General features: G+C 36.7%; 1 protein-coding gene across 1 annotated transcript; it reads right to left on the bottom strand.

Moving 5' to 3' along the window:
* Nucleotides 1-463: 463 nt before the first annotated feature.
* Nucleotides 464-24750, bottom strand: LOC131057122 (double-stranded RNA-binding protein 3). Its single transcript, XM_057991306.2, has 3 exons — nt 23908-24750; nt 20453-20672; nt 464-1730 (listed from the first exon to the last, which is right to left on the bottom strand). Exons 1-3 carry the CDS (start codon nt 24151-24153, stop codon nt 868-870), a joined length of 1329 nt encoding a protein of 442 aa, XP_057847289.1. The 5' UTR covers nt 24154-24750; the 3' UTR covers nt 464-867.
* Nucleotides 24751-25090: the final 340 nt, after the last annotated feature.

Here is a 25090-nt window from a genome sequence, read left to right as displayed (position 1 = left end):
TAAACGAAAATCAAACATCCAAAAAACAAATATAATAGTAAAAGTGCATCTACAGAAAATACAATAAAATGATCTCAACAAATACATACTCTAGGCAAGTGAAGTGAAAATGAAATTCCTGAATGTCCAGAAAAATCACGGATATATATTTCGGCAATCTCAACTACAAATTGTGGAAATCCATGTTACTATCTCTGTCCAAAAGCAAACTAATTGCTAAAACACTCACAAAGTATCCTTTCTTGCAGTTTTAAATTTTTAACTCGCCAAGAATATCAGAGTTTGAGTGATATCATCAATATCCAGGATTTAGAAATGCAGCTAAAAGCCTAAAGGCTAAAACTATAAGAAACAAATCTCATTGGCTGGCACTGCAAGAGGTGGATTGCTTTTATTTTATTACAAATAACCGTTTAGATCCAAAAAATATCCTCTGAAAGAGTAAAAGCATATACTCTCCCTCTAAACATGTCAAATTTTTAGTGCACCAGCCTCTATAGCAGGCAAATAAATTATAAATTTAACAGGCCCAAACATCTTGCATATACTCTTTATTAGAATGATCCAACGAGTCAATAAATTATCAATACCGTTAATCTCAAAAAGGATATGCTACACGGGAATTAAGCATATGGATATTCAGATATAAATTGAATTACAGTAGACAGACACTTCCACCTTCAAGGCTATGACCTTAGTGTAGGAGAGAAAGCAGTGCTCAAAGGTAAACATGACAAGAACACCCTACATGATACATGTAACAAATAGAAACAATACCTTCTGAATCCAATTGCAAAAAAGAAAGTAAGGCTCGCCAATAAACTTCCACAGATGACTCTGGCTAAGCCATACTGACATTCATTGGTGCTACTCCAATTTCAAAGATTTGATCTCATTTAAAACTTGACAAGTTGCAGACTCTTCCTCAGTAGATTTGTTTTGATGTTCCTCAGATCTAGATACACGAGGTGGCGCAGAACTGACAGCAACTGCAGAACGAACTCTAACAGGAGGTGCTAAAGAAACTGGCGGACCATAAGGACGTGCAATTACAGCAGATGTAGGATGTATGTTCAACCATTGTGCTGAAGGAGACCAGCTAGAAGCGTTGTATAATGTATTTGTAGATGTAGGCCTAACCGGCATGCTTGGCCCAATTGTTCCAGGCCTCAATGTCATACATGAACCTGAGCTTCTAAACCATTCTTCTTCATCTCGTTGGTGTTCATCCAATGGAATAGGAACATCTTGCCTGCTCTGAGAAACCATATGAGTATTGCCAAGCTGCACTGGAACTAATTTCCTTGAATTGCTAGGAATTAGCCTGTTTGAAGGTACAAGTTCAAGTGATTGTCCACAACCAGCCACTGAAGTTTGACCATCATGCAAAGCGTATGGGAAATAAAACGGCCTGCATCTTGAAGGATTATGCTGTGTAGCAACAAACCTTTGAGGTTGAATGGCATCACCATTGAATTCGACTGCAACCCAGGCCTTTGTATTATAGGGGGAATTCATATCACAAATAGGTTGTCCCAAACCATTCCAGTTGGGGCTGACTCTGATTCTAGTTGTGTTTGATGGAACTCGCTGTACATGGCTATGAGAAACAATTCTACTCTGTTCGTCCATGTGTCTAGCCGTTAAAAAACGAGCTATTGCATTCTGCTCTTGTTCATCACTCCCTTCATGTTCAGAACTTCGTGATGTTGAGCCAGCTTGACTTCCAACTGCAAAAGAAAACATCATGACAGACAATTTTCTAAAATTCATTACAATATAAATAGTATAGTACACGGACAGACATGAAAGACCAGCCTATTAAATTAGGTTGAGAAATGCTAGATTTAGTATTCCAGTTCGATATTTTAAACCAAATATCAGGGAAAGGGCTCTACAAAATAAGATTTAGTATTCCAGTTCATCTAAACCAAATAACAGGGAAAGGGTTCTACAAAATTAGAGATAGCAGGTCAATTGAAGCATTTCCAACAGTTGACTTTGTGCCAACTATTACATTAAGCTTAGTGAATATGATAATGACTAGTGGAGTTTAGATATTAAAAAGGAAACTTAGACAAGGGATAAGCTAAGAGTGGGAAATACAGTCCGATCAATTACTGGTTCCATAAAAACATCAAGTAAATGTTAACAGAAATTGGTTTTCCAAACTAGTAAAAAAAAAATGCATTTGGACTAGTGCAGGAGTGCAGCTTCAATGGTAAAATAAAAATTCTGTGTACAATTTTATTTTGTCTCTACTTTTTAAAAATACAAAGAAAATGGAAAAGAATATGCAATACTCATCCTATTTAGTTAATTTAACTTCCAACAGTTGAATATGCAAACCAACTATATGTCAAGACACCTTAATGTGCTGCAGTTTCATGGGCTGCAAACATTGCTAAATATCACAAAATGTCATACAGATAAGGCACTGTTTTGCCCAAACTTTGTTTCAACTTGAAATCTGAAAGGTACTGGCATGGATATACCCAACCATAGATGGGATTTTCACCTCTGCACCTCGGTAAGGTGGCCTCTGTTTCTCCAGAATGATATACAGAAAACCAATTTCCAGGACATCCCATTTGTACTGGCTACATAGAACTCCCTAGAAAGGAACTACAACAGTCTTAGCCAATCACACGAGAACAGCAATCGACATAGCATATTCTATAGGCAATATTTCCCCTCCCCATTTGAGGACGGGATTGATGGAACCATGGACCCAGCTTTGAGCAAGCTTAGGGGCAATGACTTGTTAGCTCGTGTAAATGTTTGACCAGCCATGTATCTTGTACTCTCTTTCATTCCCATAAGATTGGATTGGAGGAGCAAAATACATTTACACACATAAGGGTTGGCTGCCTCCACTTCACATAAAAAGAAAGAACAAGGCGGAAAAAAGACCATCTCCTCCATCCAAGTGCCCTAGGGCCCTAATCTCCTCCATTAGACATAAGGTATGAATAAATTAAGGAATGTTAACGATGTCCACGAGACCAGCAGTCTAAGGGACCAAGAGTTCTATCCTTAACAATCCTCAAGTTCCTCTCACTGTCATCTCTTCTGTTAGAAACCAGCTGTGTTGTGAAGTCTTGCCTCCTCAAAAGCCTCCTCAAAAAGCTCATTTAGACCACCCACTTTTAGATTGTTTTCATGTATGACATAGAATTACAATGTTTATAATGTTGTAATGATTTACACATGATCATTATTAAATACCATTTTACATCTATGTAATTTCCTCTCCCACAAATAAATAAGTGTGCACACATTCCAATGTCTTCCCATTGCCTTCTTCCTCCAACATCCTTCCCTCAACCAACACTAATGATGGATGAGGGTCCCAAATAAAATCCTTCATTAATCTGTCGGGCCAAGCCCTAAACAAATATAGATTAACAAGCAGTGGTTTTATGTTTCTGGCATTTAGAACACCAATTTTCAGGGAGAAATGGCTACAAAAAGATTCCCTGCTCTATAGATATTGGGTAAAGCATAAGGAATGTTTATTGTGGGTTTGAAAGAGTTAAAGGGCATTGGAGACATTGCATAAAACCTATTGCAAATATTGAAGCTTCAAAGCATTGCATGGAATTGTACACTTGCACAAGAACACCCATTGCTGATCATTCTAAACCTCTGCCAAAGTGGTGTAGTGGTACTCTACTAGGAGTAAAACTAATAGACGGGTAAAGAAACTGTAACACAGTCTGGTCATAAAACTTCATATTTCATACATTCGCAGTCCAAATTTGACAACAGTTAGCATATGAAAGGACGCACCATCTGCTACATTTCATTTGGTAATCAAATAGAAGCAGCAAACAGGAAACAAAAGACTGTTTTCCCTAGCAAAAAACACAATTTAAACATTGTTGAGCATCATAACACCTAAAGACATTGTTACTACACATTTACATCTTTCTCAAGTGTCAAGGTGACAAATCTTACAAATTATAAATGACATCAACAATCATAAACAGTACTAGATAACAATTCCAGGGATCAACTACCCTTACTGTGAGAGCCTTGCATATCTAACTTGAGCCAGGATAGCAGCTAATACAAGAATATTGCAACTTGAAGGTTGCTACGCGCTCGAGTCAGTAGAACTTAGCTCTAATGATGATAATGTGCATAACTAGGCCACCAAAATAAAAGCAAGGCAAATCACACCACAACCAATCCTATCTCAACCTTGTGAATCCATCTCAGCACGTTCTCTCGAAAGGTTGCAAGTAACCAAACATATACAACATAGAATATTCATAGATGCTGAGTTTCTCAAAAATGGCAGTCTTACTCCATGTAAGAGTTATGTCATTGTGCTGGAGATCAATAATTTCTTTACACCCTACCCACAAACAGATGGCAAATCCAAGGCTCTTGGTGAATATTGCAAATAACTACTTATCTACATCTTACGACACATGGAAATTAGTTTTCCATAAATCAAGTCAAGTTCAAATTTATCTATCTGCAGCTCAATTCAAATGCTTGCAAGTCAGACTCAATCTCCAATTACTAGCACCCTTTAATGCTTCTTATATCACAGCAAGGTCATCATTGATATTGCAAAACTTAAACATCAAAAAGAGATCAATGATATAAAAGCATTAATCAAACAGTAGAAGCATCGTTTGGCAGCACTACAGAAGAGATTTAACATGGTCCATCAACAAGTAAAGTGGAAGTTCTTCTTTCATCAGCCTCCTTTTTCTGCTAAATAAACCGGCCTATTTAGCAACTTGAAGTGAGACATACACCCTTACTAGTACAATTTACAATCTTGAACACACTACAGCGAATTTCTCTAGCTAAGAAAGAGGCCAGCTAGCCCATCATATCACCCTGAGCTTAATCTTTGTCAAAAGCCATACCCTCCATCACAACCATCAAGTAGCATTAACATGGACCAAAGACTCTGAGGGCATGCACACGGGTTTCTGAATTTGGTTCATAATTGTGACAAATGCCCAGCTTATCACTAGACCATAGCCTGAAGGATCTTATGTCAGCTTCCTTAATCACACGTAAAAATTTATCCTGCTTCAGTCAGCTTGTATTTTCCTGCTTTCTGGTTGTCATTTGCAAACAATTTTGCCTTGCCATAGTCCACGCTTATACAAGCATTTATATGTTGTTAAAACATTTCATTATATATTTTTTATGTTTTTTCCGTCCTGTTAATTTCTTCCTTTCTCTGGGTTTCCATGGAGGACTAACTTTTTGCTTCAAGGCACAAGATGTCTTATTGAATATAACTTAGTGCAAACTATTGTAATAATCTAGCTCTTGCAGTGTTTATTGTAATATTGTTGTTCATTTTCTTCTATTATGATTCCTGAGCTGTGATGATTTCTAAATAAACTAGTAGTGAATACTTTTTTGCTGCTACTCTTTGGACACTTGGTCTGACATAGCAGCATCCATTACACTCCAAAATACAACAATTAACCCCAAGTGATCACCACCCACCTCATTTGCCATCTACTTCCTAAGTTTTTCAAAAAATGGTTGTAAAATTTTTATGTATACATTTCTTTTTTTGCCACATTTTTCCAAGTAGAAGAAAAATTAAAAGTTAAAGCGCAAGAAGGCTGGAAATTTTTAGTATAGGGTTAAGAGTAGGGCATTTTAACTTTTCACATTTGACTTGGAATAATGACGTTTTTTCTTTTAAAATTTTTAACAGTAATGACATTTTTTCTTTTAATTATATCCTAATGAGAGCATTTGGTATTAAACATTGGATTACTCCTAAAATAGGAGGCTGTGCTCAAGAACCATATCACTTGCCTATCATTCTAGGATCAAATATATATTTTTAACATAAACCCTCTTACATAAAAGTAAAATGATTGTATTTAAAACTCCATGTTGTTTTATAATTAGAATTTTTTAATATATTATGTTTGTTTCTAATCACTATGCACCATATTTGACATGAAATATCAAATTCAAAATTTTCTTTATTTTTACAAATGCAACCTTCATTTTTTAGTTACCAAGTTTTTTTTGTTTTAAACATAGGTAATTGAAATCCATTTATAATTTAGCCATGCCATGTCAATGTCATCTAAATGGATACTACTATGCTTGGTGTGTTTTTGCGAAAAGAGTTATAAAAACAAAAAGATAAAAAATAAATGAATAAAAAAAGACATGCATGGCATGCCCATATTGATACTTATGACAAAGTGGCAATAATACACACCTAAAGCACCGTCATGAACTTTTATAAAAAATTAAGAAATAAGAAAAGAAAAAATATAAGGGACACAATGTGAGCCAAGTGCACTCACACCCATGAGAATAAATTTTTTAATACATCTACTTGAGTAGGAAGAAAAGCTCTCCGTTTTGCCAAGGACTCAGATTTTTCTCAGATCTATTTGAAGAGTGCTTTTAAGGCAAGTTTCTTTCAGTGAGGAGGCAGAAAACCATACAATTGTGAAAAATAGTCTATGGTTTGAAAATAAATATGTTTACCCCCACACTAGGATTTTTTTACCCACTTGCAACTCAAGGGAGAGACTTAGTGAACAAAAATAAGACACAGCTTTAAAAATCTCATCAAAACAAGCCATTCATCACAAGCTAAGTTACCTGGTACAACTCTAGGACCAAAAGTGCAGGTTCGGGTTCAAGTCAAGTTTGGGTCCGATTTCGATGCAGCCCCAAGACCAGACCCGAGCAAACCCACCGATGTAGGCACCCCAAAAGTCAAATTTTCAACAACAAAAAAAATTAATATTTAAAAACACCCACCAATGCATTATTTCGCCCTAACTTTCTCCTATTTGGTCATTGCAACTCATATCATAGACACAAAACACCAAGAACGTTTTTTTCTCCAAGCTGCCATTGTTGGGTTTTGAAGGTTGCATCATTTTTTTCCGAAGGTGAAGGCTACAGAGGAGTAAGATGCACACCAAAAGCTTAAGAGTCATTGGACAATTGAAGATTTAGCCATCAAAAGGTGAGTAAATATTTCATTTTTTTCAAGTTTTGAATAATTTTTCTAGATTTTTCAAGGTTTTTTAAAAAATTCAAGTTTTTAAATTAAAAACTAATGTTTCGAATGTTTTTTTGAACTTTTTATGCATAATAAGGGGTATTATGCCATTTAAAAAAAAAAAATCCAATAATGTTTTTCATTTTAAGTTCATACATAATGGCTGGAACTGGAAGTTCTAGTTCAGTTGCCTAGGGCCAAAATGAAGAGAGTTCTTTTAGAATAGATGCAATGTCACCTCTTTGGCAATATACAACAATGATTAAACAAATGTCTGGTGGTGGGAGTTCTCTTTAGCGGTGTAACCATTGCAACATAGAGTATACGAGTTCGTATTTTTTAGTGAAAACTCACTTATACACCATCCCTTCACAAGGAAAAAAAGCTTGTCGGGGGCCAAATAAGAAAGGGTTGTCACATGATCTAATAATGTCTTATATTAAAGAACAAGAGGATGCAGACATGAGAAGTAACAAATCGAAGTGTAATGTGCATCCTCTTGCCAAGAAAATCTCAAAGAGACCTCCTGGTGGCTTGACACAACCAGCTGTCCCACATCCTTTCATGCCAACACCACCATCTTCTAAACCAAAAGATGTTTCAGAGTCATGAAAAAGAGGCCCATTGGACAAGGCCTTTAAAAATGAAATCAGGGAGGTTGCGGATCAGAGCATTGTTCATTGCATTTATGGCAATGGGCTTCATTTCAACATTGTTATATCACCTTATTGATGGGAAATGGTGAATAACTTTTGCAATACACCTCCTAGTTATGTTTGTCTTGGATATGAAAAGGTGCAAACCACCTTATTGGCAAAAGAGAAAGCTTCAATAGAGACATCATTGAGAGTGATCAAGGATACATGGCCCAAAACCGATGTGTCCCTCATTTTTGATGGATGGAAAGTGTTGATGTGTCATTCATAACACCATGCAACACAGAATAAAATACTAAGTATTCTATCCTCTCTTGAACAAAGACCTCTCGAATGCTAAACTATGTGATCAAACAAGACGACTCCAAGGTTCCGATAGTTAGGTCTTGACTTTATACGTGGATAGACTCATTGTATAGATGTGATTGCTGGTAATCCAAGGGGAACTATGTTTATGAACTACAACTAGAACATGAACATTAGATGCATCAATCATGTGATGCTTCTTCTCCTACACTGATTCAAACTCAAATGAAAAAAAAGGACAAAAGGGGAAAGGGTTTAGAGAATCTATGCTAACTTCTAATTCCTAAGGACAATGACAATAATGAATGATGTTTAGGTAGACAAATCCTTCATGAAACTACTTTCTACTTAACCAAAGATAGCTCACAACGCCATAGAAAGAGTGCAATCTCCTAAGGTAGTGAAAGATCTTCATATTGTAAACAATCCATTCAAATACCCAATACTAACGTAATCCAAATGAAGTATTCACAATCGAACTTAGCCACAATAATAATAATTAGGTTCAGACTAACCATGCAAAACAGCTTGCAATCAACAAGGTGTAAATGGTATGAACCGAAGGATTCATCAAATATCATTACACTTCTCCACCATAATCAATGAACTTTATCTAAATTCGAGAAGTAACAAGGAAACCTACAAAATGTAGAAACACAACACATACATCCACCATTACTTAAATGAAAGTATTGAATTGATTTCAACATAACTTGACAACAATTTCAAGTTTCCTCCTCCTACTCTACTCTACTTGCTATCTTATTGCTATGAAAGAACTATTGTCTATTGATCAACTATTAAATTTTACAAATGAGGAGACCGAGCCTTATATAGAGGTCCCTTTATAATTCAAAGGCTCAGATTGATTCTCATATCAAGGGCCAAGATCTTAAAATAAAAACCTAATTAGGGTTCGTTACAACAAACTCTTCTCTGACCAATGAGATCATTACATCATATAGGACACATGTCTATCCTTGAATTCTGACGAATGAATGATGAGGTTAGGTACATTGAACTTTGTGACTCCACATGTACTAGTTATTCTCGTTGGATGAGTCAAGTACATTGAATCTAGACACTAACTTAGAGTGATGTGATCGGGTTGATAATGATCAGGCGCAACCTTAGCTTGCTCATCTTGTAGATTATCACAAAGTGTTTGTGATAGAGCAATATCTCTTGATACTCAGCATTATCCAAGCTTCATGACGGATGTGATGATAGTGGGAGATATTACCGAATTGCATCATCTTATCTATTTTGATCACTTTCACCTATCCTTCTTCATGTTGTGATATCATCCCCTCGCACATCCTATCTCACTCGTCTTTGACTTGAACTCCCCCATGTCATATTGATTGTAACCTTGGATTTTCGAAGGAAATTCAAGGTAATTGCAAAGTATCCTCATTTCATTGCTAAAGCTTGAACCTCTTTAATCTTAATGTAATGATTGTAATCCTTGAATGTTTGATCTTCATCATTTTGCTTGCATTTGCTCCATCTTCGTAAGTTTTAACCTTTAAGTCCTCCTTTCTTATGAACATTCGAAACTTAATTTGTCCCTTTGATGTTTGCAATGTTGACACTCTCCTTGCATCAAGGCTTCCTCTTATCATGACATTGACCTTGATGGTAGCCTTCCTTTGCAAAGCGGTCTCCCTTGTTGTGATAGAGTAATCTTGATGTTGCCTTTGAACGCCTTGGTAGACTTGATATTGCTGTTTGCCTACCGTGGTGGAGTCCTTAATCTTTAAAGTCTTTGTCAACATTGAATCCTCTTCTATCTGCTCCTTGCATGACCTTGTTGTTGAGTCCCTCATCCTTGATTCGCCTCCTTGTGCATCTCCTTTGAAGTTCTTAAGCTTGCCCATATGGCTGATTCCTCATGCCACCTTGTGTCAAACCTGAAAAACAACAAAATTTTGCATCAAACATCAAGGAATAAATGGGATAAACACCTAATAAATCAAGTCCTCTAAAACCCCTTTCAGTCTGGAAACAACATTGAAAAATGATAAAATGCAAATCTGAAAATGCTCCTTGATGTATTGTCTTGAAATCTGGTTTTCCATTGCACGAATTCATCCTCTTCTGCCCCTGATTCACAGATTGCTACCTGAAATTCACTCCTTGATGGAGGAAAATAATTGCTCTTACACACAACTTGCTCCTTCGGCTGGAAATTCGCCCATCCTTGAACTGGAAATTAGTTTATTTGGCAGCTGTTTACACTAAAGTAGGGCTGGAAATCAGTCAAAATACCCTGAAGTTTGCTTCAAATAAGGCTGCTATCAAATTCGTTCTCTGTCTGACTTTAAATACACCTTAAATCAGGCAGCAATTCGCCCTAATTCAGGACTGAAACGCTGGAAAATTTCCCTCAAAATCACCTACAAAGGGGGATCTCATCAAGTTCGCACCAAGTCAGATCTTAATTTCGCCTTAAAGATGTAAAGTTGCTGATGACAAACTTGTCTTAGATCTACTCCTTATAATTCGATTGGTCTTGCTGATTGACACACGATTTAGGCTTTGATCTTCAATCAGCCTTTTCTTCTTCTTCCAAATAGCTCGATATTTGCCTTTAAATTCACCCTTCAAATGCTGGAAAAATCTGGTTGCAATCTGAATTTCGAATTCCAAAATCTCGCTGGCTGGTTGCAAATTAGGAAATACTCTTTTAGTGCGAACTTGTTTGAGAATTCTGAATTTGATTTGAAACTAATGCCGCACTTCTTCCTTATTTTATAAGCATTTGCAACCAAAGGCCGCACCTCTTCCCTTGCTTAACCAGCCGACTTTTGCCTTAGAACGTTTTTTGCTTGGTAATTAAAATTTGCATTTTTGCTTCATTTCTCAAGTCGGCTTCTTCCTCTTGTGACTTTGTGTTTAAATGATCATGGAAGGTGAAGCGCTCAATAAGTCTTCCACGATCTTCTTGCCTTTGTTTTAATTTTGGTTTTAATTTCCTTGTATTATAAGGAAGTTCACTCAAATTTCCTTGTATTACAAGGAAGATTGATCGCTCAAGACAAGGAAGTTTTTAATTTCCTTGTTTTACAAGGAAGATTTGCTCAATGTTTAATCGCACATGACAAGTTCTTAATTTTCCTTGTTTTAAAAAGAAGTTTGATCACACGAGATAAGGAAGGTCTAAATTTCCTTGTTTTACAAGGAAGATTTTAATTGCACTCAAATTGACCTTAAAATCGTTCTTCAAATCGCCAAGACTAGGAGTGGAAATGTGCACATGTAGAAGAAAGACTTCAATTTCCTTGTATTACAAGGAAGTTCTCAAATTCATTCAATGCTTGTTTAATTTCCTTGTTTTACAAGGAAGTTCATTCCATTTCATTGCCTTGAAATTTCACTTTCTTTTTATCATCCAAATTAGACCAAGGGTGGAAAATCGATTTGCACAAGGAAGATTTTAATTTCCTTGTATTACAAGGAATGTTTTGATTTAGCTCTAGAAAATTCATCACAATTTGGAGTGGAAAACCCTACAAGGAAGAGTGGAAAATCGACCTCTAGAAGGAAGGTTTCATTCTTACTTCCTTTCCTTCATGATAATTCACACAATTTTAAGGGGCAAAAAAAAAACAACTCCTAGAAGGAAACTAGGAAGTTTTCCCCTTCCAACATGTCAACGGGTGGAAAAACGAACCCTACAAGGAAGATTCCACTTTCTAACATTTTTGCAACTTTTCTTGCATTTCAACAATTTTGCAACTTTGATGACTTTGACAAGTTTTCTACAACCTCCAGCAATTTGTCTTCAATCTCAGTCCAACAAAACCAAACTCTTCTCACAAGCAAGGGTTAATGACTAGGAACTACTACCAAGCTAAAACCAAACTAAAACACCTAAGTAAGACACCTAATCTAAGCAAAAAGTGGGGGTCCCCATTTGCAATGGGGCGATGTTTGAAAACATCACAATAGAAAGATTGCAAAAATAGACACCATTTATCAATGTTATAGCAATGTCCACTATAGGGGCGATGCCTTTGAAGGTAGTGGATTGTGAGGGGCAAGTAAAAGATGCAAGTTTCATTGCCAATATCCTCATAGAATCCATTGGCATGGTGGGCCTATAAATTTTGTCCAATTCATAACAAACAATGCTAAAAATTGTGGGGCGGTTGGGTCTATAGTGGAGGCTACATATAGTCACATTTTTTGGACACCATGTGCAGTCCACTCACTCAATTTAATATTGCAAAAAATTGGCACACAAACTGAATGGGTCAAACAAGTCTACACAAAGGCCGAGGAGATTCAAATGTTTGTGACTAATCATCATATGTCACAAGCCATATTCATAACCTTCTCCAACTTGGAGTAGTTGAAGGTAATTTAAATTCTATTTTTAATTTTTAGATTTTTATAGTTGATAAGTGACGTGTATTCAAACCTTGTATTCAAAAAAAAATTGATGTACCAACATACCCGTACCCAATTCAACAACTTAGATCACAAGCTTCATAGAAATTTCGAAAACCCTAAAAGTGATGCCAAGTAGATGATCTTACTCTGGTTCCTAATTATTCTCTAAGTAAAAAATATCAATGCTTTCAAAACAAAAAAACTAGGGTTTACCAAGTTTTTGGTCAAAGAAAAACCAGGGCTTCTCAGTGAAGTGGCATGAAACCCTGCACATTTCATAACCCAATCTATCAAACTAATGTCTTCAAAATCAATTAAGGTGAAGTACCAATATCAACATACTCCTTGCCACCTACAAGATGCATTGTCCAATATACAAGATACGAAAATTGGCAACGTAGACATATAAAGGACAAATAAGGAACACTCATCTTCCAAAGATAAAGACCAAGGCCATCTTGTATTTTGTAAAAACTAATTAGGTTGACAATGAGTCAAGCACAGGTGAGTCTTTCCACATATCAAGATGAGGATTAGAAGAATGACACACATCTATGACCTAAAATTGTTCTTTTCTAAATAAATTCATATCTTTTGGTTCACTCTTGGTTATCTCATTTTAAGATCAATCGAAAATAAAAACCTCGTGATGATAGGAATATGTTTATAGTAATCATTGGGGTAGACACACTGGGAACACATAAGGTATGAACCAAAAACGAAGCATACGCATGAATATATGCAGACATGGAGCATACACGTATTAGTCGATCCCTTCTCATTGATTAGAATGCATCTGTTGATTTATTTTTACCCTACAGGTTGGTAGGAAAAGAAGGAAGAAAGAAGTATTTGGATTTGCAAAAGGCAAGTGCATCAAAGGGTTTGTTAGGAGCTAGGAAGGGGGCCTAACCCCACCTTGTTGTTCATAAGCTACTTAGAGCCAAAAAGAGGGCCTAACCCCACCTTTCTGCTCCCATGAGCCAGGAAGGGGGCCTAACCCTACCTTTCTGCTCATAAGCCACTTAGAACCAAAAAGAAGGCCTAACCTCACCTTTCTGCTCCCATGAGCCAAGAAGGGAGCCTAACCCCACCTTGCTGCTCATAGGCCAATTAGAGCTAGAAAAAGGACCTAACCCCACATTTTTGCTCCCATGAGCCAGGAAGGGACCCTAACCTTGCTACTCATAAGCCACTTAGAGCCAAGAAGAGGTCCGAACCCCACCTTTTTGCTCTCATGAGTCGTGAGCTGAGAAGGGGGCCTAACCCCACCTTTTTGCTGTCATGAACCGAGAAGGGGCCCGTAACTACTAGATTTTTTCCTCCACAAAGCTCCATTTGTTTATTTTCCCTCCTTTCAATTGGATGCTCTTGAGATCTCCTTCATCGTACTTTGTTTTCTTACTTGGGTTTCCTTTTGCTTCTTCGTCGGATATTGCCTCCATATTACGTGCTTGGCTTCTCTTTCCACATATGTGCCCTAGCCTCCATTCTTCCTTGCATTTGAAGCACAAACCTTTCTCTTTTGGGTATTCTCGTTGTCTTTTAAGTTTTTCTTGATTACAAACATGCCCATTTTCCCTTGTATCCGAAACATAATCCTTTATTTATGAGCTCCTTTCTTTCATTGTAAGATAGAGGGAGATAAGCTTTTTGTTGTTCATCCTTTTTGTAAAAAGGTTTGTTATGAATGTTTGAAGGTTGATTCTTTGAATGGTATTTGTCCTTCGTAGATATAGTGTCTAATTTTAATGCCTTTTGGATTGCGTCTTGTAGAGTGGTAGGATCAAAGGCCACGGGTGGTATCCGATAATCCCTCTATAAAAAGGTAGGTGAGCCTTTTCTCGAATATTTCGGGAACCATAATTGCTAGTCTTTGGAACTCTGTCACATAATCTTCGAGGGTTCCTTCTTGCCTTATTATTGTTAATTCTTTGAAATAACTTTTAGGATGTTTTTGGTCAAACCTCTCAATGAGTTTTTTGTGAAGGCATCATAGGTTTTTATGCTTTGATGGTTTTGGGTGATTAAGCCATGGTGCCACCAATAATGGGTGACCCCTTCTAGATGCAATATGGCAAATTTAATGGCATCTTCTTCTAAAATGGGGTTAAGAGATAAGTAGGTATCTAGTTTTTGGATCCATGGGAGGGTCGTGAGCTTACTTGACCCATTAAAGTTAGGCATGGTCAATTTACCTACTTTGTTTTGTAAATTTTGATTAGTTTGATTCCCTCCCCTTCTATGGGTACTTCTTGTCCTATCGTGAATGGAATGCTCCTCTGAACTTCAAGGTCCAGTCTTGCATATCCTTCGGCAAGTTCATTCAAATCAAGATTGGGTGTGTTAATCTCCTCCGCTTCCGTCAACGGCCCTTCCCTAGTTAAGAAGGGAGGCTGAGTTATTCTTGGGGTGGATCTTAATGTAGTTCTATTGTCATTTTCTGATTGGTTAGGGGTGACATCTATCCCATTTCCCCAGTGGGATCTAGGAGTACTCATGGTGGCATTTATATTCTATAGGGCTTGAGTTGTTTGTTCCATAAAAGCCCTAAATTCACGTTCCATTTGTTCACTCCTTGTGTTGCCTTCGCTTGTTGCAATTTTCTTCTATTCCCTCTCTAGAGCCCTTAAAGCCCTTTGACTAAATTGCATCAACTATTCTCCGTCCCTTAGGCTGGCAGAAACAATGCTCTGATACCAATTGTAATGTCCCCTTTTTGGGACCACCCTATATTTTACCTACAATTGAATAGTAGTGCTACAGCCTGCAATAAATAAGGATTTCTGATCTAATCTCTATCAGCCTGATAGCTTATATATATATATATATATATATATATATATATATATATATATATATATATATATATATATATATATATATATATATATATATATATATATATGTATTGGGAGTCAATCTGCTCTTGTGAGTGCTGATGTTAATCGATCTACCTTCCTTGCTGTTTTATCCAGTTACTTGATTGCTAATTAAACTCTTATTGTTGTCTTGTTTGACGCTTCCTTTCCTCTTCCCCAATGCGGATCCATCTTATGTAGCTTTCAAGAAGAGGCATAGGGTTACACCATTTGGCTAAGGGCATTTGTCTTCATTAAGAAATGCCTCTTCTAAACTAACCAATCACTGTCCTAAGCATCTTAATCGCTATTAGTGATGGATTGTCATTGTTACCTTGATATTAATCATTGCTCCTTTTAACGAACATTAATTTACTGCTCCTTAACTGACATAGTATTTCCTTGATAAAGTCTTTGACCAAGGTTGTATAGCTGTCTTATGCTTCAGTGCAGGGTCAGCTTATTTGATAGGGTGGGATCAGTCTTAGAAAATTGAGAAGTCTTAAATAAGACAATTTTCTCAATTTATTTATTTATCTCTGATGTGGTAGTGAAGATTAATATTACGTCCATTATGACATGATCGGGGGCATGACATTCAGCTTAGTTTTAGGTTGGTCCTCAAAGCTCTCTTTGCTTTGTCTTTCCACAGTTTGCCTCAGTTTATTTCTCTCAGGATTTTTCTTTGTTGTTCTGGATCTGCCCCTCTTGGTCTCTTGTGTAAATCAGAAACTCCTCAAAACCTACAAGAGCTCCATAAACAGTGAAGCTAAGGCTACAAAGCTCTTAGCCAAAGAAACCTGTCATTGCTAACAATAAGTCTCGTGTCAACCCTGACAAACATCTCAATGAATAGATGCCTAATTGGCATGTCATTACCTATGTCTCTACCTCAAACAACAAAGTTCTTATAAATGTAGAAGTTTTACGCTTGGAGAAGGAATCCAAAAGCGCATCTGTTGTTAAAAATCCCTGAGTTCCCATTTCCATTCGTCCTGATCCTGGGGAGACTAAAACCACTCTTGTATTTAAAACTGCCATGGCCATCACCCATTCCAAACAGGATTGGATTGCTCATTCATTAAGAACCAATTAGCTGAATACAAGAGACTCGATCAAAAGAAGTCAAACTGGTGGCCAAAGACTTGGCTGTTGTTAAGAACCACATCACCTACTCCATGCTCAAACTACTTGCTTCTCCTCCTACGACCTCCTCTGCTACCCCTTTGGGGAAGCTCATCAAAGCCAGCACTTCTCCCCTTCAATTACACTGGTTTGGAAAGATTACACAGGATTACATCATCTCTAGATCTTTAAAGATGTGATCCTCAGAAAATTGAAGTTTTAATTAATATCATCAAAATATCAAGGTTCTTGCAGTCAAGGATCAATAACAACAATCTTTCAATCTTGCAAACTGTTGAGACATGGACCAGCTAGGACTCGAACCTAGGACCTTCCATACGCTGCTGGAGTGCTCTACCACTGAGCTATTGGCCCATGTCTCAACATAGTATCAGAGCCAGGTCTAGGCTAGGAGCCCCAAGCACACGAGAGGTGTGGCTTAAGGGGAGGTGTTGGTGTTGGAAATAAGCCACACCCGGACCGACGATGGACTGGTCCAAGAGGGGCCAGTAGCTCAGTGGTAGACCACTCCAGCAGCGTATGGAAGGTCCTAGGTTCGAGTCCTAGCTGGTCCATGTCTCAACACAAACAACTCTCCCTAAAAGAAGATAAGAAAATGATTGCCCCCATATAATAGACCCCATAATAAATTTGGAAAGGGGGTTACAAGTGTCAAATGATTTAGGTCTATCACATTAAGGGGAGCATCACATCAAATGGTTATATTTCTTGTAAGAAAGAAAATTTGTAATGTAGCGCTTGATACTAACAGAGATGCAGTGGTTGATACTGAGAGTTTCAAATGCTTGATGAAAATGGAGAAATTTATAATTCTAATAGAATACATCTACAAAATGTCATTTTTCTAAGAAGATCAACAAAGATCTCTTTTCTTCCCTACAGATGCTTCCAGTGAAACCAATTGGGCATAAATTGGCCAATTGCCCATCTAAGTTTCCTTTGAGATATGACACATTTCAAATGCAAAATTGGGTTTCAAATGTGGGACGCCCAAATGCTCATTTTGTGAAAAGAAACAATGGGAGGTTTCCTCATGTTCCTTCCCCCTTCAGTACCCTACCTCCAGCAGTTTGGATTAGACTGCAGACTTGATTCCTTAAGGCAATGAATTTGCTCATCTGAAGAAGGACAAGATAGCAAAACATTAGGACTGTAGAGATGTTCAAGAATTTGGAAGTTGCAGCTTCAAAGATTGAAGAAGATAAATTGGCTTTCACTGTAATTCTCATCATTAAACAAATGGAATCCAAAAAGACTTTGGGAGGATTGTGGATTCACTACCAGATGCATAGGAAGAATGACAGAAGCAGAAAGATTGCATTTGGAGGCTCTTGTTATCTATAAAAGGAGTTTATTCTCAACAAAATGTTGAAATCTCATTATATTCATTGGATTTTCTTTCTGTAGTTAGACATGGTACCTCTGAGTGTGTTTGAGATATCGTAATTAAGGGTTTCTTGGCTCATTGATAGTTTGACTTGATTAAGGGTTTCTTGGCTTATTGATAGTTTGACTTGATTCATAAGTTTCCATTGGGAAGTTGAATCAGTCAATTCCCGATTTCATGTATTTCAGTTTTGTTAGATATGGGTGAAGTTGCAAATATATTATTTCTTTCTACAAACAAAAAAAAAACAATGTTCTCAAATGGAAGACAACTTTATGCTAAAATTAGTTATTACAATTTTTACATCAAGTTTCCATTTATTACAATCCCAATCCTTTGATTGTTCTTAAGATAGGTAGCCCACATTGTAACGTCAAAATTATACAAGGTGTTCATCTAATGGTTTCTAAAGCAAGGTGGACAACAACCAATCTTGCACAGAGAAAAATTTCACAAGTAACCAATTCTTGTACAGAAGATCACAAAAGAATTAATAAGTGAACCTTGAGTAGTTAACCTATATGAAGCAGATATCTGTTAAGGGCTACTGTGCATCAAAACAAGAATGCTTACGGATTTGTTGAAATTTATGTCCTTTCAATGAAACAAAACAGCCAAAAAGTTCATGAGTGAAGGAAAGGTTTGAGATGATAACTGATCTAAGGATTTCCCTACCTAATTCTCATAAACATTCAGCATAGAACATGGTGCTATGAAGTCAGAAATGGTGTGGTCTTCATACAAAAGCAGGTGACCAATTGTTTATTAAAACCTACATGCAATGAAGAAATCTTCTGCAACATCAATATCATAAGTACAGAAAGTCATTATCGGGCAACAAGTACAATATCAACACCAACCATTACAGACTCTGGTTCTTCTGTTAAAAAAAACTCAATCCAATGCAACAAACGTAGCTCAACCTCACAAAATTTTATGGCTTTAATATATCCTATAAAAGGCAGAAGAATTATGAAGCCACCAATGCTTTCTCACAAATGACTGCTGAATGAAGTATGAGATGCAAGACTACTATTTCAGTCAAAGTGAGCTAATGAAATTCAAACCACATTATGGCAATGATTAATAGATTGGAAATCTTAATTTAAAAATTTGTGCAAGCATCATTACATTCATATGGTACATATGGAAGAATTAAATTTCCTGGGAAAAAGAAATGAATGTGCTTGCCATGCACCCCACATTCAAAGCAAAGTACTTGATGAGTTCCATGTAATGCTATCTGTAAGGAAAGTAGCATTCCTCAAGAGCTAAAAGAAAGCTTTTTTAAAAAGATCACATGAAGGGGGTATGAGGATGATTGTATGCCAAAAGAGTAAACAGGAAATGCTCAAAAATCCAGGCTTTCTATATTTTCTTGAATACCACAGGGTGATCACAAGGTTGAAAAAAACAGAGGGGAAACATTGCCTATTTATTGTGATGGTTCAGCTGACTAAATATTCACATTTCATACCAAATGAGTGCAACAAGAAGCAGGAATGCCAATCTATTCATTAATGAAGCCTGTAAACATCAAAGTTTTACAAATGTAGTTATTACAGATTGACATAGAAAGTTCATTAATTAGTTTTCATACAAATTATTCTGCCTTAAAATGGATGGCTTCCTTATAGAGGATTCTGCTTTAGTGGCGCTAAACGACTCTCAATTTAGATGTCTCCATATAAAGCTCTAATACTGAAATGAGTACTGATACAGATACATGACGTTCTTAAACTTGTTCTATTCAATACAGAAAGATTGTCAAATATCATTCTTCCATGCTTTAAAGAAACTTGTGATCAGCCTTCCAATTAGGATTAACACAATAATTATTAAGTTAATGAGTCATGCAAGCATAACCAACAGCCATGTCCCACTATTATAAATGTTTTGTTACTCAAGAAGGCCATGTGATTATTTATCATATGTGAAGCAAATACTTCTTTTCCAAGTCAATCTACCTTGGAATTTCATACATTCGTCTATCATCTTTCTGGCATTTTGATCACAAAAGTATAGATCCCAAGAACAAATTTGTATAGCAAATTAAACTCAAGCAGTGGCACTTGGCATGCTATTTCCTCCAATGATGAGGCTTAGGCTAACCTAACTACCAAAGATATTAGCAGCCTCATAAGTTAAATTGCTCTTCTTTACCTGGCCACCAAAAAACAATAGGAATTTTGCCCACTAAGTTGTTCCTGAAATTGCAAGCAGCTTTCAGATTCATTTTATACTTCAATATAAACCCAAGGATATTGAATGTTCCTAAAATATTCAGAATATTGGATGGGCATACTATTTCATCCAATGATGAGGTTTAATCTAACCAAACTACCAAGGATATTAACAGCTTCCATAAGTTAAATTGCTCTTCTTTCCCCGGCCACCAAAAAACAATAGAAATTTTGCCCACTAAGATGATCCCGAAATTACAAGAAGCTTTCAGATTCATTTTATGCTTCAATATAAACCCAAGGATATTGAATGTTGCTAAAATATTCAGAATAAGTTCAGAAATTGCATCAGCAGCCCAACACATCTGAAAAGACAGCAATAAGTAAACACAATACAACCATCCCAAAGCAAATACAATCATGGGAGGCACATAAACTCAATAAACATTACACTAGACATCAGAAATCACTTGTAGATAGAAACTTACGTTGTTTAAGCGAAGACCAAGCAACCATAGCAGCATTCTTTTCAGCCTGCTTTTTTGATTTTGCAGCTTCACCTGAAAAGGTCATTCCAGCCACTTCCACAGAACATGTAAAGACTGGCAGATGTCCTGGCCCTGACCTTGTTGTTGTATATACAGGTAAAGGAACTCCAGCCCTTTGAGCCATCTCCTGTAACAGATTCTTGCAAACTCCAGTTTCATCCTGTTGGTCAAATAAGGTTCATCAGAAATGATTCCTTAAACTCCATTTGCAAACTGTTATTTTCAATAAATTCTTATATCAGATGTGAAGTTCTTCCCAGCTCCAACAATAGAAAAGGGCAGACCTGCAAGGAAAGTGATCATATTCAAACTGTTCTCACCCTGATTCTATGTCAAGAATCAAAGAGTTACTTTATTTTTTACATTCACCACCATGGGATACATGTCTATATCTTAACCAAACTTAACTTAATCTATGGTCAGTAAGTGATATTAGAAGTCACGAAGCCATTGTTATAATCTTGCAAACAGAAGCCCAACTGAAGAACTCCATACTGCTGTTTTTCACATTTCTTACTCCCCATTTGCTATGAAACGTGAGGACAACTGCTAGAGGATGATGCTGGCATTGGTCTGATATTAAAAGCGTCAATAAGTCAAGCCAAATTTCTTTTTCATCACAGATCATAGTTATTATGATCTCAATATTGATTTGTGTCTATTTTAAAACATTTAACTTTATCAATATGACACTAGAAAATTTCTCAAACTTCATACTAGGTTGTATGATGTATTCATCAGTTATAAACTAGGGATCAGTGCCATTTTAAAGCAATAATGTATTTGTATATTGTAATTTTCCGGGTAGTTTATGCATTATAGACATATTAGTCGTCAATCGGCCATGACCAATTAAGTAATAAAAGTTTAAAACAGCTTTTTTCTTGGTACATCATTTATATTTTTATACTAAGAACCTGAATCATTTCTCACAAAGAAACCATTCCATGCTTCATTTCTGCCCCATATTCCATCTCCTGATTCTTGTCAATTTCCCATTACTGGTAACATAGGCCATAATTCTAAATTCATAAGCTGCTTTCATTGTACGGTTGATAATTCACCCAATCTAGCTTGAACACCAACTTAAGTCTCCCACAGTAATTCCATTGTGCGCTAAACATAAGAACTCTTCAAAATTTTGAATTCTTTGGTGCCAAGTCACCAATACTTGAAAGGCAGTGAAAATACCAGCAAATGCACAGCTATAATGCTTGCAGATGCAACATAAGCCCAAGCCCAAATGTCATAGCATCACATCACCTCCATGCCAGAAAAAGGATGCAGCCCAAATTACTAGGGATACTAGGTGCCCTGGTGATTGCATATGTAACTACAAGAGTTGTAAGTTAAAACCCCGCCTCAAAATTTCAATTCCCACCACAGTTTCATCTCAAATACAATGGTTTTACACAGATTGGCAATGATGTGCTTTGACATTCATTACAACTTGCAGCCCTACAACTCTACAGGGGAAACAGCAACTTCTGGCCATTGCATCAGTAGCTTTTCAAATAGAGCTGTATTTCTGATTTGATTTGCATGACATAGTGGGCTATGTTGATCCAAGCATAATTTATTTTTAAAGGAAGTCCATTAATCTCACTCTCGTGCACTGATTCCACTTTTACGTGCAACATCAGACCAATTTCAAAACGCTAGTACCAACTCAAATAAAACACAAAAGACAGGTAAATGCCATCTCATGCAGTTATTTCAATTGCATAAAAAACATAAGCCTCACTTCAAATGCCAGGTGCTTGCTTCTCCTCCATGCCATAACTGCATGCAGCAAACAGAACTGGGCTTGAGCTAAAGCCTTATGCTTAGTTGAATTTTCCTAATTATTAAACATGGGAGCATAAAAGTTAACTTAAAAACCAGAACTGACTTAACTTTCATTTATTGTTACATAACATTTGAAAAGATCCAACCAGATGAACGGTTGAATACTCAAACAACTAGTGGCACCTGGCACATCAAGTAAAATTTGTGCAACCTCTGGCCATGCAACTGGTAGCTCTTCAGATAAACTTAAATTTCACATTCAATCTTCTGTCTTAGAGACATCTTTCAAATTGACAGCCCAATAAATGCCTTTTCTGTGAATACAATGTTTATTTTCAGCTAGTTTTCCTCACATGCTGTGGTCAAAAGTTCAAATTTTAACTTTTCCTTTAATTTCTTTGGAGACAATTCAATCACTTTTTAGAGAAGATTAGATCATTTTATAGTGATGACAAGAAAAAACCTGCTGTCTATTCTAAGATGGTTGTACCTTTCCAGTCCCATCAACCAGCTCTGGTTCTTAGTTAATTTCAAACAAACCTACCTCTTTAAATAAACTAAAATTTACTCTAATATTATAATTCGATTCACATCCAATTGTCTTCTTTATACTTCGAATACAACTTTTCCTATCGATTAAATCTAATACAGCATTTAAATTTTTCTGTAGGGACAACAGTTTCACAAGTTATCCACTAGGGCAGCAAACTCTTGCCACAACATTAGTGGCTCTTCAATACAAAGAACTTGACATCAATTTCTAATCAAAAAATGCCAAATTTCTGCTTTCTTTATGGCTATGTTGATCTATGGATATGCACTTTTTTTCTCTTGGTTTTTAAATTGGTAAGTTTTTCTCAACAGCGGTACTCTGGCTTAGACGTAACAACCCAGGGGAACCTCTTTTGTTAAATTTATAGCCTCAATATGCTCTTTTTTTCTCTTGTTTTTTTAATTGGTAAGTTTTTCTCAACAGCGGTACTCTGGCTTAGACGTAACAACCCAGGGGAACCTCTTTTGTTAAATTTATAGCCTCATCCTCTGGGGGTACACCACCAAGAATTGGATGTCTACCAAATTCATGGCCTCGTTGATTGGGGTACTTTACATTGACAACATAAACCCAGAATTGGATGCCCGTCAAATTCAAGGCCTCATTCATTCTTGGCATGTCTGTCAAATTCATGGCCTCATCCATTCTTGGATGTCCATCAAATTCATCGCCTCATTGATTCGGGTAGGTTACATCCAATGCATAACCTCAAAATTGGATGTCCATCAGATTGGTGGGCTCCTACAGTGTGTCCAAACACCCAAATTCGGATGTGGTAGATTACACAATTTCAACACTCCCAATATTTGTATACACTAGCATATAACACATCTGGGACGATTTAAACAATAATCTCCAGTACGGAAGCCTCAGTGATTTCCACGAGTTCATCGCATGCAACAAGATATGTTTTTTTTTATCAAAAAAAGTCACCTACAGAAGTGTTTTGTTTCCCATTGGAAGTGAAGATTTGGGGTTTTATGGGTTGGACATCTTGATTTCAATCTACCGAGCATAACAATTAGGAAAAGAAAGAAATGGCTTGTATACTTACTAGGATTCTTGCGGCAAGCGACTGTGAAGGTCCTCTTCGAGAAAGTGTACTGAGAGCGACTTCTGCAGCCGCGTGCTCGGCCTGTCGTAATGTGGTGTAAAATTTGGGGCTCTCGAAAGTCTCGCCATTAAAAGTGACAACAGCCTTAAATCGAGGGGCATGATCGGGGCCTTCTCGTATGCAGAAATACGATGGGAGATTGAAACAGCTCCTCTGAGCAAGTTCCTGCAGCTGGTTCTTGTACATGATTCGTTGTATTCATAATCCAACCCAATTACTCAAAACCCTAATCCCACCCAAAATACAAAACCTCTCATTACTATAAGTTTGCTGATAAAACCCTCACCTTGAAGCTGCAACCGCAGCCAATATGCAACCCTTGTTACACAGGGAATTTTGGCTCTAACATGATTACGTGTGGCTTGATAATACGAGCTTTCTATGTTTCGATTTGTGAAGGAAAATTGTGTTGTTGACAAAAAACCGCTTTCGGATACATAACGGAATTTGGTTTTGAGAGAAATCTGGAAATCCAGAGAGAGATCCACCAGAAATGAAATTACAAGCAAACGGCAATCTTGTAAAGGTGAAAAAATTACTGTTCGGATTTTGTTATGTTGAGTGTTTGGGTATGGAAGGAAGTAACTGCCACCAAGAAAAAGAAAGAAAAATGTTGAACGTGGAAAAATCAGAAAAATGGCGAACGTGGAAAATCAGAAAAATGGCGAACGTGGGAAATCTATATAAATGTATGTTCTTGGGAATTTCTTATCCCTGTACCAAACTTTCGCTATGCATTGCTTCTAGCATATTTACCTGAATGACGAAATTGAGGAAAGCGACAGTTCTTGGCGTTTATAATTTTTCTATAAAAAATTTTTTGTCGAATTAATCGGAAAACCTTTTTTTTTTAATATTTTTTGGTTGGAAATGCTCGAATTATGAAAGGAGATTCTCACATGGAACAAGAATCAGTTCGAGAATTAATGAAAGGTTTGTTGTGAAACGTGTCAAGTCCCACAACACTCTACAAACTTGAGTTTGAATTATTATAATTTTTACATATTGTTAATCTATTCTATTTGGTAATTGTTTGCTAAACTAGCTTACATATATTTGATTTTAATCAAATATATATATAATACGCCTCGAGATATCTTTCTCGAGGCGCCTATTAGAGTTC

This window comes from Cryptomeria japonica, chromosome 6, assembly GCF_030272615.1.
Source record: "Cryptomeria japonica chromosome 6, Sugi_1.0, whole genome shotgun sequence".
In the NCBI taxonomy this organism is placed as follows: domain Eukaryota; kingdom Viridiplantae; phylum Streptophyta; class Pinopsida; order Cupressales; family Cupressaceae; genus Cryptomeria; species Cryptomeria japonica.
Note: the sequence above shows the minus strand (reverse complement) of the source record. Positions and strands in the feature narration are given on the sequence as shown.